A 17060-nucleotide genomic window follows, 5' to 3' on the forward strand; every position below is an offset into this window, starting at 1 on the left:
CCCCCCCTTTCAGATTGTAATCCTTGAGCTCATCATAAGTTTCTGGGTAGTCCCCATCACCACGCTTGGCCACCCTGTCCAAGTCCAAATCGAGACCCAAGGGCCCGTCGTTGGCACTGGTCTCATCACGGCGCGTGGCCTCCCTCGCCTTTCTCAAGTATTAGTGCCTGCATTCGGGAAGCACCGAGGGTGTGTTTCACAAACCTTCTGACCCATAGGGATAGCCAGGGCAGCAGAGGCCATGACCAGGAGGGTCGCAAAGCTCCTCATGGTTGTGTGGTCCTGGATTGACCTTTCGATCAAGATTTTCTTTAGCACGGAGGGTCGTGAGGCTGAGGCTATATGCTTTCGTCGTTGGGAAGGAAGATGGTGAGTTGGACCAAATCGGCGGGACAGTCGTGCCCTTTATGTCTTTCGACTTCTTCTACAGACTTCCTATGTGTTTTTTTGTTCGTTCTCGGATTTCATCCTACCGCCGCCCACTGGCCGCCCAGAGGTCTACCTTGCTTCGGTACAGTAATTGCCTCGTCGCATTGTTTACACGGTCTATTGGCACACCCAAGACGAGGCAAGACAAAGACTGCCAGGGGCCATGCCCGATCAACAGTGATCTACTCTGGTTCAGCTATTGCGCGAGATTCTTAGCTTAGCCCTCCCGGCAGTGTGGGTGGTCGGCTGGAGTACTATGCAAGGACCGAGCTTTGATCGGACTACTGTCCACGTCATGGAATGACGTGCTTGTAACTAAGATGCAAACATGAAGCACAACCTACTAATTCAATGGGGCACAGTGATGGATTATACTGGGGAACCGCCTACAACATGCATAACATTATGTCGGTGATTCTCGCCCCCGCATTGTCTTGCATCGGAACTAGGTTGTCGCAGAATGCTGGGCAGGGAGCGGTTTGCCCCTAGCTAGGTCGGTGTGCGGACCATGAGCGGAACAGGAGGACGTACCAACTGGAAAGTTTCGGGACTCCTGTGTTCTACGTGCGTTGTGAATGGGACGATTCATACAAGAAACCTTCCAGGGAAGCTCGATGTAAGGGGGTCAACCTCCGGTGAGATCGTCCCCAGGACTATCAGTTCCTCCAAAACCAAACCGCACACATCTCTATTCCTCCCACGAATGTTTTGACTGTGGTTGAGTTTCGCCGTCTCCATATCCGTGGAGTGCAATGCCCCTCATCCACGATACAGAAGCCCTTCGCACACATGTTTTCTAACCGCCTTTGGAATTCTCGCACATCGTACGAAGCTGTAAGAACTGGGACCGACGATGGGGTACGCGAAGAAGGCTGTCATTGTCCGCACTGCCACTGCCATTCTCCGGGTTCCAGGCAAGTCAGTACCAGTCGAGTGGCGTTGGTCACCGGCGGTTTCTTGATCACCGTGTTCTTGTTCTTATCATTTGCCGTGTCCCTGGATTCATATCTGAGCCCCGTTAACGAGGCGTTGCGACAGACAGTATTTTTCTGTAGGCTGTACGCGGTTGAGTGTATGGTATTGTCCCAACTGATCAGTGATGCAGCCCCTATTCTTCACGAGAGAGAGATTCCTGCCTACACCACCATGATGAACGGGACGCTTTTTTCCCCGCCCCACCCCTCAATGGCACGGAAAGAGCCTAGTCCGGAAAATGACGCCGAGTGGCTCCAGCACGTAAACGCCACGATCTTCCGGCTCAGCCGCGAGGAGGTGGTCAAGTTGGGCAAGGATCCCAACACCGCTGCGCGCCTGGATCCCGAATATTGGGGCGTGGACGACGATGTTTATTATGGCAAGTTTGATATCACACATGTATCTTCTTCCCCAGCTCCCTTCACCTGTCGGCAAGTCCTTACCAGCTTCCTAACCAGGAAATCCACTGCCTCGATCAGTTGCGCCAAGCGACCTTTGCCGGGTACCCTGGGTACCACCCCGACGGCCATCACGGCGGTCCGCAGGGCAGCATGGATTGGATCCATCTAGGCCACTGTGTCGACATGCTGCTGCAGTTTTTGATGTGTAACGCCGATACGGCCGTGCTGACCATGTCCTACGTCGAAGACCAGGAGGGTCCCTGGCCAGACTTTAATATCAACCGCCAGTGCCGAGACTTCAATGCGTTGGAGGAGTGGGCCAAGCCTCGGGCAATCGATCCCTGGAAGATGGAACATGCGCCGCGACCACGAGACGCGTATCTCTGGCCCAACCCACTTAAACAGGACAATGTAGACTCGGAATTGGGCTTTCCCTTGGGAGATCATCATCAGCAGGAGGGACATCCGGAGCTTGTTCGGAGTTCGTAGCCATTTCGAATGCAAAATGTACGTCTGATAGAAAGGTCTTACAGTGGGTCGATGAGAGACTACTTAAATTATTAACACATCACGTCTCTCAAGTCTGGCAAGTGTTCACATTCGTCTCATGGATGGTAGGAGGATATTGCACACAGAAAAGCAGATCGTCGAGCTTTGGGCTGGATCCTTCCACAGCTCGAGAATCCACTGACCCACTCTTGATCTAACGGGTAAATGGGCGCTCCATGAAAACCACCCAGAATTCAACGAGGCTGGCTCCATATCCTCCTGCACAGCTCTATTTGTGAAGGTTCGAACATAGTCTATCTCTACTTAACTGCGGGTGTCCTCCCTGATACGTAGCGGGAAATCGTCATCCACTCCCCACTCCTAACTTACCATAATCATCGCCCAAAGATTCAGAATTACTCAATTCCTTTCATATTTCAAAGCCTTGTTCCCTACGTGGTTTATTCCGTGAAGAAGATGGAGGGACTTTGTGAAGAACAAAGCACAAAGGTGCTAAGCATGAAACAGATAAAGAACAGCGAAGATCACGCTTGTTCAGTTCTTTTACAAACTCGTTTCTTCCAAGTTCCGAACCACTGGCCAAGGTCCACTGGGGCTCTTTGTTTCTTTATGGATGTTCCCGAAGAATGTTCCTGCTCGGTGGACTTCTCCATATGGCTCACACAATAAGCCTCCTAACCTGGAACAAAGACCGTTTACTTCGTTTCAAAAAACTTGAATTATTTCTAAATATAACACTGGTACATATGTCTAAAATACGCGGTCAATTGTCTTTGAAAGAGATATATTGGCGTGGTCGAACATATAAGGACTCGAAGGTGGATCCTGATCCATCGGCACAACACCGGCTATCATCATCGACAACTTTTGAACAACTGCCCCCGGCACTACTTAATCACACCATAATTACCCTAATGACACCCACAAAGAAGGGAGCCGCAATCAATTACATCTGGAAAAGACTCAATGGCTCTATCCCAGATGGCGACAAAACAATCATCGTCGCCCAGTTGATGAAGGCCATGGAGGGCGAAAACCTTCTAACAGTGGATATGCGGAAAAAAGGCGCGAGAACTGCCGTTGACTCAACCGTCAAGAAAGTAATCTCGTCAATGCCATCGACCCTTCGCGCGGTTTACGACAGGAAACAGAAAGCAGTGGTGATGGCGCTGTCCCAGCTTTTCGTTCAACATCGAGTCAAGGGGCCGGAGAATGGGAAACGGATACGACGGAAGAAGAGCGTGGCAAGGAGATGGTCAAAAACTTTGTTCAAGCCCAGCTCGCCGACTTTCCCAAGAAGGCGTGGACGCCCTGCGCTGGTGGTGCCGGACGACGACGACGATAACGACGACAACGCTACTGTTGCTGATCATGCAGAGACGTCTGCACCGGTCAAAAGACCTGAAGATCCTTCTGTAGCTGAAGCTCAACCTTCTTTTGCGCTGGAAGAAGAGCAGGAACAAGCAGAGGAAGGAGCAGATCACGGGGAAGGAGCAGAGAACGAGGAAAGAGCACAGGAGCAGAGACCTAACAGGGCTCCAGTAGACGAAGAGTCCAAAACAGCCACACCTATCCGTACGACCCCATTGAAATCCATAAACAGCATGTTTGACAGTATGCCCCCTCGGTCAATCCAAAAATGAACGACAAAGAGAAAACTAATTGACCAAATTCCAGTGCTCCCAAGCCTCACAACCGCCTACCGAAACCAAACGCTGAAACCCGCCCAAACCACTCACTTCCCCCCGTCTCGTCGTCTCAATGACATGATCCACTACTCCACCAGCGACATCACCAAGCTCCGCGCAGACTGCATCGTCAATGCCGCCAACTCGAGCCTCCTCGGTGGCGGTGGTGTCGACGGGGCCATCCACCGCGCCGCAGGGGATGGCCTGGTGAACGAATGCCGGAAATTGCCGGGGAACCCACGCTGTCCCACCGGCGAAGCCCGCATTACCGGTGCCTACAAGCTCCCCTGCAAAAAGGTGATTCACACCGTCGCCCCTGATCTACGCAATGCTAGCGAGGTCCCCACGTATCGCGCAAAACTGGCCAGCTGCTACTGGAATGCTCTGCAGCTGGCGGTCGACAACAATATGCACAGTATTGCCATCCCGGCTCTCGGAACCGGCATCTATCGTATCAGCCATGACGACTCTGCGACGATCGCCCTTGCGGAAGTGAGACGCTTCTTAGACGGGATGGCCGATGACAACGGGTTTCTGCTGGATATCGTGTTCTGTGATGTGAATGCGAATATCACGCGTACTTATGAACGGTATTTTCCGTATGTTCCCTGCTTCCTTTCTTTTATTTACAAGCATGACTAACTTTCTCGTGTAGGGAATACTTTCCTCCAGCCCAATACTAGCAGTACTTAATTACTATATGATTCTTACTGCCATAAATTCCATGGAACAAGCCTGTCCCGCCCAAAATTACTTGAAAATCGTCCTCACTCTCCTCTCACTAGAGAATCTATATGTGATTGCTAGCTGGAAGGTCTACATAAAGGTCTTTGACGCCGAGGTGAGTCATAGCCTTGATTTAATTAGTTACGAGTCATGTGTAAATAAATTGTTTCAAAAGGTGCCAATAACTGTAAATTTTGGATCTAGATTAGGTCATCTGAGTAGTCACAATGTGCCACCCTACATTGAAGGATAAACAGGAAAGAAAAACACCATCCATTGCTCTAGTTGATATTAGTGTTTCAAGTGAATGTATTTTCCCTTCTTATTCATCACTACTATGGACATATGATGTGATTCCACACGCACAATGCAAGAATTTTCCTGAACATTACACTTGAGGGGTAATCCATGCGATATTGTTTCTCGATTGGTAGGACCGACGAACGATCGGCCATGGCTGGTATATTTGAGATATCAAAGCCCAGGTAGTCCAGGCGATGCAGGTACTAAAAGCATAAATCATAGATCAACAGCCTGTCAACCTAGTGACGGAGCAAATAGTTATGCATTCCATATGTACTTGCACTTCACTTAGGGCTAGCCGAGGCAGGTGATGTAGACAAACGACCCATGAAACTACACGAAGAGGCCGTATGTACCGAATAATCGAAGAAAAGATATGCGTATCCAGGAATAAATTAATATAGCTTTTCTATAATCCCTTTGCCCATCTCCAGGGACCTCGAAACATAACAAGCTCTCGTCATTTCCATTCTTCCTTTTGGATTTTGACCAGTTGCGTATACCAAGCCAGTATTCCAGTTACAGGCATATATGTAGCTGAACTTCTCAATCGCTAAAAGGGAGTTTGGTAAACGACTGTTGTGAAGGTTTCTTTCCAACGCAGCAGGCCCTTCGCATTCAGTTCTTGGTGGAGTTTGAAAAGGGTCTCCAACTCACCGGGTTCCTCCGAATTGTTGGTTAACCGTTCGTTTAACGAAAGCTTTCTCAAGAATGCTTCAATTGCAGGAGAGGCTAATGCACCAAGCACATTCACGTCAGGATAATCATCGGAGTGGTAGTCGGCCTTCGAAAGACACCGTAAGCCGTTTTCAAGACCCAGCCTGTGAACGATGTCAATGATGCTGGCCGAGTCAGCCCTATCTTTATGCTTCTGATGGGGAACTAGACAACCTAACATACTGGGAACTAAGGCCTCTGGATCGCATATTGCGGAATATAGCTTCTTTGATAGCCGAACCTTCGGCAAGGCCGGACGTTTCCTTGACTGACGTCCAGTTGGTATCTTCCCAGTACAGATAACCGCCAGGCTCTGCGAAGAAATATTAGTTCGGTGAGCTAGACTGGCCTTGCTGTACTGACTTAAGATCCGCAACAGGTTTTCCATCGCTATCTTCAAATTCACTTCTTGGAGTGCGAATGAGAAAAGCCGTACATGCACCAAGTCGAATCGCGATCGAAACACTCGCGGGAATGGTTTTAGCACGTCTTGTGTGGTGAACTTTAACTCAAGGTCCTCGGAGCGAGAGTCGGACGGAAACTGCGCATCGCCGATATCGAAACCGTGATAATACCGCTGGTCATAATTCGGTGACAACTGAGGCGCCTGTGATGCTAAGCTTTGTAGCCAGATACTACCTTCCAGTAAGACCAGGAAGCTGAGCATCCTGCAAAATTGGGTGAGAACATACCCTGTTCCTGTCCCCACATCGGCCACACTGTGGACTTTCTCCAGCGGTATCGATGATGGGAGGAGCCTTTGTCCGAGAACCCGGAACAATAGATTATGTTGCTGGTTTAGCCTAATGGTAGGATCAGTGTGCGTTTTTTTCACATGGCTCGTCATACTCGCTTATATGCCATGACTGGCATGAAGAACAATCTTGCCTTTCCGCCTCTGTTGCGTCGCAAGGAAGGATATAAGCGGGGTTTTCCAAATTCGCCATGGTTTTCGTGGGGTCTGTCTTCTCAAAGACGATGTCTGGATGATATCAAAGTCGAGTAGAAAAGGAGGGGAGTCCGGTCATCTACTTAAGCCCATCGGTCAGCATCAAATCCCGATAATATGACGAGTCGCACAAAAAGGCGCCACGTGAGCATACTGAAAGCGCCATATCCTCCTACGTGCATATTTTCACATGCACATACGACCAATGATTGGGGACGAGCGTCTAGGAGGTCTTGGATCAAGGCCGGATGTGGTGACGAGGGACGGTTCTATAATTCTAGAAATATGGAAATATAATATCCCTACCTCTCAGATGTTAGAATCCACTGTAGGCTACCTAGAAGCCAACTAGTCAGGTAAGGAGATTGCACTAGCTGATAGTGTCGATAGATCTAGCCACTCGATTGATTCTATATGACCTTTTTGACTTGATCAAAGTATGAATGTATCTCATTAACGAACATCATAGAAAGTATCTTTGCTTTTCAAGACACTGCTAATTTCTAGCTCTGCTTTAGAAAGAAACAAAATGTACGTATTACTATGGATAGTATTATCTGATAACTTAGTAAGGTATAAAAAAGCACCGGAGTATATCATAACAGGTACGCCAAAACGCTGATCAACGTTTGGTATAGGGCTTAACCTGACTGTGAAATAACAAGATCCTCAGACCTTCTTAAATTCTAATCTGATTGTGTGATTTTTACCATAACCACACATAGCAGATATCAAACTAAAGCACGTGCACCTTACAGATACAACGCCGTGTCCTTGCAGTCTATCTTTACAAGCTCGACTACCATGCAAGGCCTTGGATGTCTCAACCCCAATTACTACTTTGAAACAGGCGTCAAACCCAAACTTTCCTGAACGCGGGAAATGTCTTTTCTTTTGCGAGCAATACACCACTTTATTACCCATATAGGCTAAAGCTAAATCTACCGTATTGCGTTCTTCGCATTCAGCGCCTCCCAGTCAATCTTGGGCCCTGCAAATTTCTTCCTCCGATCAACCACCCACAGCAGAATAATCACCACGAATATGCCCGCTATAACAACAGAGCCACTATTCAAATCAGCAGACATACCATAAATTTGTAAAAAGAGAGAACAAACTAGTTCATATTCCCCTTCGTTGGCGGCCACCTCGTCGGAAATAGCATCAACACTCCACTCACGACCAACCACACCAACGAGAACCAATTGACAGCGTAGCCGCCCCACCAGCCCAGCGAGAACTGCCGATTAGGAAGGCTGGATCGACGACCGACGGCGAGGATGCACTGCGGGACGGTGTAGGTGATGTTGAGGAGGAGGACGGCGGTGTTGACGATGGAGTCCCAGGCCGTGGTGCTTGCTATGTAGACGAGGCCGTAGACGGCGCAGAAGCTGGCGGAAAGGATGGTAGTGCGCATAGGAATGTTGTAGTGTGGGTGGATGCGGGAGAAGTAGGTTGAGAAGGGGAGGCCGTTCTGTATAGTGGCTTTGCTTAGCATAGGGTTGGTGGATGAGTAGGGCTGGGGGATGCGCACGTCGCGGGCGAAGGCCCAGGTTATGCGACTACATGTTATCCATGAGCCGGGGATGCAGGCTGGTTTTGTTAGTCGATCGATCTTTATTTCTCGTTTCTCAGTTGTTTGTTTGTTGTGGAAGCGAAGACATACTGTAGTAAAGAACGGTCATGTACGCCTGCAGAAAAGTTGCCACAGCCTTACTCCCCGTCGCCTGGTAGTAGATCTCCAACGACGGGACAAAAGCCCTCTGTACAGCATCCATGTCCTGCACACTGCTCATCATGACAACCATCCACGGGGCGGCGGTAGCCACACCCAGCACCATGGCGGAGTTACTAGTTCTGTTAGCAGCGGAGAAATCCGAGGACCCTACTTGTTCTGATATGAGCGGAGCAGAGTGCGTACAGAATAAGAGGCATCATCCGACCCGGCTGAGGGATCTCCTCTGAGATATGCGTCACTGCGCCCACGGCTGCGTAGATATATTCGCCGGTGGTGATGCCCATCAGCCATGCTGGGGCGGGTGCCCACCCGCTGATACCCCGGTATTGGGTGATCGTCTGGGGATGGAGCTTGTTGCGAGCCATGACGGGGACGAGGATTACGATAATAATTATACCAAGGAGGGACATGATGCCCGTTGTTTTGGTAAGGTAGTCGACGCGGCGCTGGGGGATTGTGAAGATGGGGAGCACTGCATTATATATCGGTCAGTGGAAAACCGGAGAGTCTTTGTCGAGCCTGCAGTGGACACTTACAGGACAGCCCAATAACGACAAGAAAGCACAAATACACGTGCCACGCCTCGTGGTGAAAATCAGGGTGCCAGAACTTTACGATCCCAAACGCCGAGACCGCCGTGTATAGCAGTCCCGACGAGGTGCCCGCCCACCATCCGACGATCGTGGTGATCCCCACCGTGTAGGCAGAGAAACTGCGAAGGGAGGGCGGTGCGAGGAGATACGTGAAGTGGTACTGGCCCTGCGCTTGTTAGAATGAGACCGGACGGTCGTGAACCTAGTGATAGAGAGATAGGCAGATAGGTAGATAAGGAGAGATAATTACCCCCGACGAAGGCATCGCAGAACACAGTTCCGCCAATCCCAGCTGCACAATCCACTGCATTACGGCGGATATGATAACAGCGCCGACTGCCACTTGGGCGCCTCCGAAGGCGAGGAGAGTACCCAGTGTGGCGCCGCAGCCCAGCCATGAATTGGTGATGCTATTGCCATCAGTGCCTCCCGGGGCCTATTATCAAGACAGACATCAATACCTGTAGGCAAGCCCCAAGGCACCCGTCCATGAGAATGATCGGTCCAACTCGCGACGGTGACCTTGCGCTTGGAGAATGGCGTCGTCCAGGGAGGTCTCGCTGATTGCTTGGGCCTCTGCGGCGGGCAACTTCTCAACCATGGCGCTACCCCGCTGTTTGAGGTTTGTTTCCCATTGTCGTATGTATCGTGCTTCTTGTAGTGGTCAGCAACCACAGGGCAAACAAGCCTTTTGTGATCAGGCGACTCTTCGTAGTACGACATGTTCTGGTGTCACCGTCACGGGGAATCGTCAGAGACCTGATGCGAGGGGTTGCGCAGGGGGGTTGGCTCAAGGGGGTGGATACATCCCGAGATATGATGTTGTTACTGGCTCTCGACAGATCCAAGCATTCTTGAGCAGACGGTTCACATCCAGGGCGGTCAATCCCTACGGGGCAATCGCGATGCCCGACATGCCTCCCATCATGATGACAGCATCCACACCTCAGCTACAATTTGCCACGGGGGTCGTTCAGAGAGATCGGCCGTTAGAAACACCATTTCATTGCCCAGTATAATACAAGTCCATTAATCCCGGCCCATAAGCCATATTAAGTAGTCCGTCCCGTGCAATTTCTCCACAATCATCACGCGAAAGCGCCCAGCACGACCGACACGCACAGCATGGCAAACACACCCAGTCCACCCTTGGACACGGGCTGCATGACGTGGACCGCGGCGCCCTCGCTGCCGGACTCCTTGGCGGCGCTGTCGGTCTTGGATGCGGAGGGCACGGCAGCTGTGGCTGTGGCGTTCATCTTCTCTTTGTTGCAGAAGAACTCGCCGTCTTTGGCGCCGTTGTCGCGGAAGCAGTCGGTCAGGTCGCCAAGGGACTGCTCCTGTGCGAGGCAGTAGATGCCGCAGTCCTTGTCGTACTTGGTGACCTTGGCTGGGCCGCAGCATTTGTCCATGATGTCGGTGTAGTTTCCGGTGTTGGGGACGGCGCAGGCGGCATCTTTGATGGGGATGTCCCAGCGAGTGCTGCCGGTGCAGGTGGAGACGGAAGCCGGGGCGGTGGAAGTGGAGCTCATTGTGATAGTTCGTTTGGTGGTATGTGGAAGAGTGGAGGCGTTGATCGGAGTCGAATTTGGTGGAAGAGAGATATGTAAGGGTTGAGGAGAAGAGAGAGGAAAGAAGATGGAGAAAAACAAAGACAAAGAAAGAAAGGAGAGCTTGAAAAGAGCGAAGGAACCCAAGATAAGCCCAAAGCCAGCCTTGCATTGAATGTAGCCTTGTTCTTTTATTTTTCAGTCCTTGTCTGAAACAGGATGGGGCCGCAGCGCGACGGAGCCAATCTCAGCCTCCAATTCGGGCCCTTGTCTCACTTGGGATACGGTCATTTGCGGAGGATGAATAAATATGGATAATTATAGCCAGCATGACTCAATATCACCAATGGGAAAAAGAGCCATCATACGAGTCAGACTGTCGTGTCACACGTTGAGTGATGGCCATGAAATTATAATAATAACGCAAGTGGCCAGGGAGCGACCAGCGCAGTTAATCAGAAACTGACTAGCTGCCCTAACCCGAAGCTATCCAGGTTAGCACAAGGCCAGCAGTTTGTCCATTCTCCCCCATCAGCCCTATAGTGTATTCCCGTCTCCATCCGTACAATAGGTTCCCTCTCCTAAGTCTTTCAATTCTGCTTTAAACCTCTGTCAACCCCCATCTAAACCAACAGATGCGCATAGCCCAGTCGGATTTTTAACCACCAGCGCTCAGGGGCTACGTTCCTTGTAGTCCTAATCAGTCTCTGCCAAGCTTCCATTGCATGTGTAAGACCTGTTCGATCATTTTCACTGGAACAGCAGATCGCACCATCATGTTGTGCACCATCGCTGGCCGTATGTCGTTCCGAACAACTGACCAGGACAACCCTAATGAATTGACTGATTGGATAATCGATCGCAAGATGTACTAGGGCTTAGTTTGAGATGACACTGGCACCATGGCGAAAATCTCCTAGTTCACTATGGCCCTCTGTGCCGCCACCATGTCGACTAGCAACGTATAAATCACGCAGATGTATTGTAAGACTATCAAAGTTGAAAGATCATCGAAAATTACCCACCCAACAACTCATGCGCACATGGGCTGTCTTTATGGGTCGGAACAATCGAAATATCCAACTAAAAGAGTGACACACGTCATCAAGTATGTTTGAGAGACTGGGCATTGCTACGACCACACAGCGGAACGTCGCTGACGTATGTGGATAAGACAATCTGGACATGAAGTCTTCAGGGTCTGATTTGCACTGTGCAAATGAGCTGACCGTGGGTCCTGCAGTAACCCCACTGGGAGCAGCTTGGGGATATGTGATAGGCAGGGGGATCTGTGTTTCGTTTGATAGCTTAATCGTCTACATCTCTACTAATTGACTTAGTACATTGTCAGTATACGTATCCAAAAGTGGCACCCTACTGGTTAGTATATGGCGAAAAGTGATAGATCTAACATGGACTAATGATTATAATTGCTCCACAATATGGCCACCAGTCGTCATCAAACGGATGGAAAAAGTCAAGCCCCCGAGAATCATATATTGACCAAGTATGCCAATAATGACCATGTTCTTGAGCCCAATCAATTACTCAATCACATCCATCACTTTGAAATCACAACGCAATCCACTGCGCCACATCTGTTTGGCTGGTTGAAGTGAAATGAAGATTTTGCTAGTTTGCGCAAAAAGTTCTATATCTCTCCACTGAAATACCTTGGGCCATTTGCACGACTAGAAGCGCCAGAACTGGCCACTAGTAAGGGGCTCAGCTCGGTCCGGTTGAAATTGACCATCATGTCATCCAGCTGGGTCGAGTGGTCAAAGCTGATTCCCTCGATATCGACAACCGAATCCAGGCTATTTGGGAACACTAAACTCAGCCATTGAGGTAGATGACAAGGCGACACGAACTATGGCTCGACTTCTAAATTCACAGCGCTGAACAGTGGTACCATATATTGGTGGTAACAGTGTGGGATTCTTTCCTCTGATATCGTCGAAATGACCTCTTCGATCAAATACTGATCCTCGAATAATTCTTATTCGCTATCAGGTCATCATTACATTACTGTACAAGTCACCTATGCAATAAATCCCGGGAGAGATATAACAGAATGAGTCACCAAGGTATTCAGTCAAGAAAGAAAGGGATGAACTAGGAGAGATCACCATGGCTGTGGTCCTCCCATTCCCGTCAATGTGGAGAAGGCTCACAACTTGATGGGCAAAGTCAAAGTCCGAGTATCACTGCAGATCTCTGGTTGTTTTCTACCGTGGTTCGATCAATGGACCCCGACAGACATTTAGCCATGTACACAGAGTGGGATATAGGACTCAGCAAAAGTCACCGACATCGACTATCAACCTGTTCACATGCATACCAGTGCTCAGCCTATGTAAGTGTAAAAGAAACCTCTCGTTTCGCCCTTGTATTGCAATTCCCGCTCCATCCCCCCTTCTTCCCCTGAACTATTCTTTAATTTCCACACTCCAGTCAATGCAATGGGTTACTCCTTTGAAGGAATCCTTCGCCGCTCAGATGGCTCGTACTACTACGACGAGACCAAGTTTCCCCAGGTGGAAATCCCCTTAGCCTTGGAATCCGAAGGCACCTACCGCCTGAAGCGCGAGAAAATTGACGAATGGTGGGGCGTGACCAAGAATATGCCCAAGTTGCCCAAGTACATGATCTTTAACGACACACGGGAGGGGCCGCTGCACACCGAGAACGCCGAGTGGGATTTGTACCGCGCGTGGCACTACCTCAACGGCGGATACACGGTCTACGAGCCGGTAGAGTGGGTGCCCACCGTGCACCTGATTAATGCGATTCCGAAGAGCGAGCTGAAGTCGCCCTTCAAGCGCACGACGACCAGGTTCCGGAGCGAGCGGCTGTGCGGCAAGATCTCCGCTGTTATGTCAGCGTCGGCGAGCGCCAGTTACGCGAACATGAAAGGTTGACGCTAGTATTAAGATCGAAGGCGAGGTGGAGGCCGCGCTGAACACCAAGACCGTCGAGGAAACAACGGAGGAGGGGACGATCGGGGACAGACCCATTGTGGAGGTCGTGCTCGGAATGAACATCCGCATGAAGCCCGTGTACTCGTGATGTTTTGTCCGCAACGACGTCTGGTGCCGCGACCGCATTGTGACCCTGGAATACCTGGAAGTATGACGGTAGCTGGCACACGGGTCCGCCCTGGAACGAGGTCCACGTCCCTCGGGATGACCTGTCGCGGGTCAGTGAGCTGGTCTGTTCGGCGCATGGGCTGGTCGCTCAGATTCTATCGGTTCTCTCGAGAGATCGTATCACGGGACTCCATGTAGCCCTAAGCGCGCCCGAGTGGCCGGATTTCTACGCGTATGTGTCGGCTCACCCGGGACCTGAGGTCGCTGGAGAGGAGAAGAGAGCGTGGCTAGCGATAAATCCGGTGGCTACTCTGATGGAAGTTGACCAGTAATTCCTTCTCAATTGTGGGTTGACGTGAGTTGGGCTCCATCGTACTTTTCAAGGTATTGGCGGGCATACCCTCTCGGACTTGCGATGTACGTAGCACGCGACAAGAAATGACTTGACGTCACTGATCACTACTCCCTCGTGTCAATGAGCGCATCTGGCCGGCGTAGGTTCATGTAAGTACTACCTCCATTCGAATTGTCGCCTATCTGAACCCTGAATCTTGTAGCCGGGAAACCACAGCACACTCCACGATCTTCAGCCTACATCGCGCACGGCAGATATGTGGATCATTTGGTAATCATACACGAACTTCGCTCAGTTCTACACCGAATGAAGTAAGGGACCTCTGCTCGATTTCGAACAAAGAGACAATTGAACGGGCAGCCTCTGTCCCCGCAAAATCCACCTTTCAAGCCAGGGCTAGACCCGGGCCCTAATTTCCGCGGTTCTAGACGGTCCATGCGCAAGGATGCTCGCCGTTCTCGGGTTCAACAAAGTGGCTAGAGATTTTCGTCGTTGGAGACAGTAAGTATATAACAGACTATACATCTTTCACTTGAAGGACCGACGTGAACTCTTCTACCCACCATTTCTGCACAACAAACGATGGATCACCCTATTATCGAGTATTTCACCCATCATGCAATCCATGGTCGAGATCGGTCCCGAACCCCATCGCCCCTGGACCTCTCGCCGCGGTCTTCACCCGACATTCCGTCTTCCTTCAACACAGACCTCTTCCCGCTGATGCACCGCGTAACGGCGCTGCACTTCCATTCCAGACAGGAACCGACCATATCCTCCTCAACGATCTGTGAAGCCGTAGAGCTCTGGTCACAGCTAGACGGGTTGACCCTGTCCGACGAGAACCTGCCATCACCCGAATACCAGACCCTCCACCAGCTGCACGTATCCGCTCTCTTCATCTGGCTCCACTGCATCACCCATCCCGACAACCTTGCCAACCAAAAAGTCCAAGACATGCTAGCCGACGGACTAGGACGCATCGCCAATCTCGACTGTTCCTCCCCCGACGCAGCCTCCCTCCTCGTCGTCCCCCTCTTTCTCCACGGCGTGGCCAGCGTGCACAGCCCACATCGCAACGAGATCAACCAACACTTCACCCGACTAGACGACACTATCGCAGACCCGATCCTACAAACCTACCAGACTATCGTCCAGTGGACCTGGACCAGACACGACAGTCAGATCCACCGCAGCTGGGACTGGACAGATTGGGAGGATGCAGACCTGACCTGACGGGGACCAGACTAGACGGGAGATATCGGACGCAGTAGCCACCTATGAAAAATCAAAAAGGACAACTTTCATCGGTCCGCCTTGTTTTGCGTCTCGCAGATCCATAGCAACCAACCCCTTAGTGAACATACTAGTAACCCAACCGACCATCTTTTATAAATGAATTGCCCGCCATTGGGACCACTTCACTGAGACTACTGTGCGATATATAGACAAACCAAACTCTGTCGCACCCCTCCCCCGCCCCATGATGGTGGGGCTCGCGCCAGTCATAACCAGGGATGGAGTGAGGGACATGGGTGATTTAGAGCCTCGCGCAAAGCGCGCTTAACCATAAATATACAATGCGGATATCTCCACATGTTGCTCGCCTTGCATAGCCGGAGTAGCCCTAGCAATGCGGGTCCTGGACCCACCGGGGAATCCGGGACCTGGAGTCCCCCAAGCCCCATCAGCTAGCTACCTGCGAGCTCTGCTGTCTTGATGCCGGTGTGAGGTGGCGCTGGGTCCCCACTTCACTTGTTTTTCTTTGTTCGCCGCGCTGTGTTGCGTTAAGAGATTGGGATAGGTTCTGTCGGGTTGGGTCGGGTCTGTTATAGTGATACGCTAGGCGACAAGCATTTACGCAGCGCATAATTCGATTGTCATTTCCTTTCTCTGGGATATATTTAATGGATCCTGAGAAAATTCTCACACTCAAAACAGCCTTGATTTGATGAAGAATTCACCATCAAATACAATCAAGCACTTAAAGGGCTTAATTCTAAATTTGTTGATTATCTTATACAGCAACAGGAAGACCTCTCTCAGCAATTACAAGGGTGAATTCAACGTAGTACGAATGCAAATACGCTTTTCTCTCAGCGCCTAGTGTTTTGTGAAGCGGGTTCAAAGAACGCTCAGTTTCATAAAGCTGTTGCAGATGCTCCGAAAATCAAACAAGCTATTCTTGAAGCAGGTCTGCTAACACTCTCGCCAGCTAATGCGAAGCAGAGGGTCCTGAAAAAAAAGCGAAAGGATTCGAAGACAGCGCTTCGATAAGCAGCGCGGTATACTAAGGCGCTGGATGCTGAATTGTAAAAGCAAATCGTAAGGGATTTAGAAGCAGCGTCCCATAAAGCTGGATTAATGACTCGGCAAGCTGAAAATATATCTTTTCTGTTTCGAGAGTCGCCGTATTATTAGACAGTGTGTATGTCAATACATAGAGCTGGTGAAAGTATAAAATTGCTAGTGGGTTGGTGGGCTTAGCACAGCTACAACTTCCTGCATGTGTATCAATAGCACCCTATCTCGCGCAAATTTAAGGCATCAAAAACCATGACAAGCTCATCAAAACCAAAGAGGAGTCGCTTGTTAATTGGATCCCCGACCTTGACCTTCGCAGATCAGTACCCCGGTCCGAATTCGCACCAGAAATCGCCGATTTATTGCTCCGGGGAGCGCGGTGACGACCCGCCGAAGACGGTGGGGATAAACTGGGGTGGAAACTTGGTGAAACGGCATTCTTATTCTTCAATGTCGCTTTTCACGAGGGTAGGAGTACCAACGGGCAGCCTGCGAGGAGCCTGAGGTCATTCGGAAGTGATTTGATCTCGTCTGTAAATATCATCGGCAAATACTGTATGGCGGCGGGAAAAATATCTAACTTTGGCGATACTGGTTTTTCGCAATGGGCCTTACCGCGACCGCGAAAGTCATTACGAGGTCCGACTTCAGCGGTAGACCCCCCTTAGGACTTCGACTGCGCGAAAAAGCCCTGTCATACCTGCTGCCACGTAGTTCTGAAGTCTGATCTCAT

General features: G+C 50.4%; 7 protein-coding genes across 7 annotated transcripts; 4 read left to right on the forward strand and 3 right to left on the reverse strand.

The window, feature by feature from the left end:
• Positions 1-1614: 1614 nt before the first annotated feature.
• Positions 1615-2294, forward strand: BDW47DRAFT_123479 (oxidase ustYa family protein; the record flags this gene model as incomplete). The annotated part of the gene is made up of 2 exons (XM_024816061.1): positions 1615-1803; positions 1863-2294. 2 exons carry the CDS (start codon positions 1615-1617, stop codon positions 2292-2294), a joined length of 621 nt encoding a protein of 206 aa, XP_024674473.1.
• A 1787-nt stretch (positions 2295-4081) lies between these two features.
• On the forward strand, positions 4082-4686 carry BDW47DRAFT_134813 (uncharacterized protein; the record flags this gene model as incomplete). Its single annotated transcript, XM_024818173.1, has 2 exons — positions 4082-4533; positions 4659-4686. 2 exons carry the CDS (start codon positions 4082-4084, stop codon positions 4684-4686), a joined length of 480 nt encoding a protein of 159 aa, XP_024674474.1.
• A 719-nt stretch (positions 4687-5405) lies between these two features.
• On the reverse strand, positions 5406-6913 carry BDW47DRAFT_101152 (class I SAM-dependent methyltransferase). Its single transcript, XM_024811603.1, has 6 exons — positions 6853-6913; positions 6638-6780; positions 6442-6552; positions 6113-6384; positions 5933-6062; positions 5406-5874 (listed from the first exon to the last, which is right to left on the reverse strand). The coding sequence occupies exons 2-6, from the start codon at positions 6694-6696 to the stop codon at positions 5586-5588; spliced, it is 861 nt and encodes a 286-aa protein (XP_024674475.1). The 5' UTR covers positions 6697-6780; positions 6853-6913; the 3' UTR covers positions 5406-5585.
• A 726-nt stretch (positions 6914-7639) lies between these two features.
• On the reverse strand, positions 7640-9630 carry BDW47DRAFT_123482 (putative choline transport protein; the record flags this gene model as incomplete). The annotated part of the gene is made up of 7 exons (XM_024816062.1): positions 7640-7766; positions 7817-8291; positions 8365-8549; positions 8620-8908; positions 8973-9195; positions 9280-9439; positions 9491-9630. The coding sequence occupies 7 exons, from the start codon at positions 9628-9630 to the stop codon at positions 7640-7642; spliced, it is 1599 nt and encodes a 532-aa protein (XP_024674476.1).
• Positions 9631-10117: 487 nt separating this feature from the next.
• On the reverse strand, positions 10118-10561 carry BDW47DRAFT_123483 (uncharacterized protein; the record flags this gene model as incomplete). The annotated part of the gene is made up of 1 exon (XM_024816063.1): positions 10118-10561. The coding sequence occupies one exon, from the start codon at positions 10559-10561 to the stop codon at positions 10118-10120; it is 444 nt and encodes a 147-aa protein (XP_024674477.1).
• Positions 10562-13041: 2480 nt separating this feature from the next.
• Positions 13042-14000, forward strand: BDW47DRAFT_123484 (uncharacterized protein; the record flags this gene model as incomplete). Its single annotated transcript, XM_024816064.1, has 3 exons — positions 13042-13457; positions 13507-13638; positions 13721-14000. The coding sequence occupies 3 exons, from the start codon at positions 13042-13044 to the stop codon at positions 13998-14000; spliced, it is 828 nt and encodes a 275-aa protein (XP_024674478.1).
• Positions 14001-14521: 521 nt separating this feature from the next.
• BDW47DRAFT_88197 (uncharacterized protein) lies at positions 14522-15365 on the forward strand. The gene has a single exon (XM_024820109.1). It carries the CDS (start codon positions 14606-14608, stop codon positions 15257-15259), a length of 654 nt encoding a protein of 217 aa, XP_024674479.1. The 5' UTR covers positions 14522-14605; the 3' UTR covers positions 15260-15365.
• The last annotated feature ends 1695 nt before the right edge of the window (positions 15366-17060 follow it).

Source organism: Aspergillus candidus, assembly GCF_002847045.1.
Source record: "Aspergillus candidus strain CBS 102.13 unplaced genomic scaffold BDW47scaffold_8, whole genome shotgun sequence".
Lineage (NCBI taxonomy): Eukaryota > Fungi > Ascomycota > Eurotiomycetes > Eurotiales > Aspergillaceae > Aspergillus > Aspergillus candidus.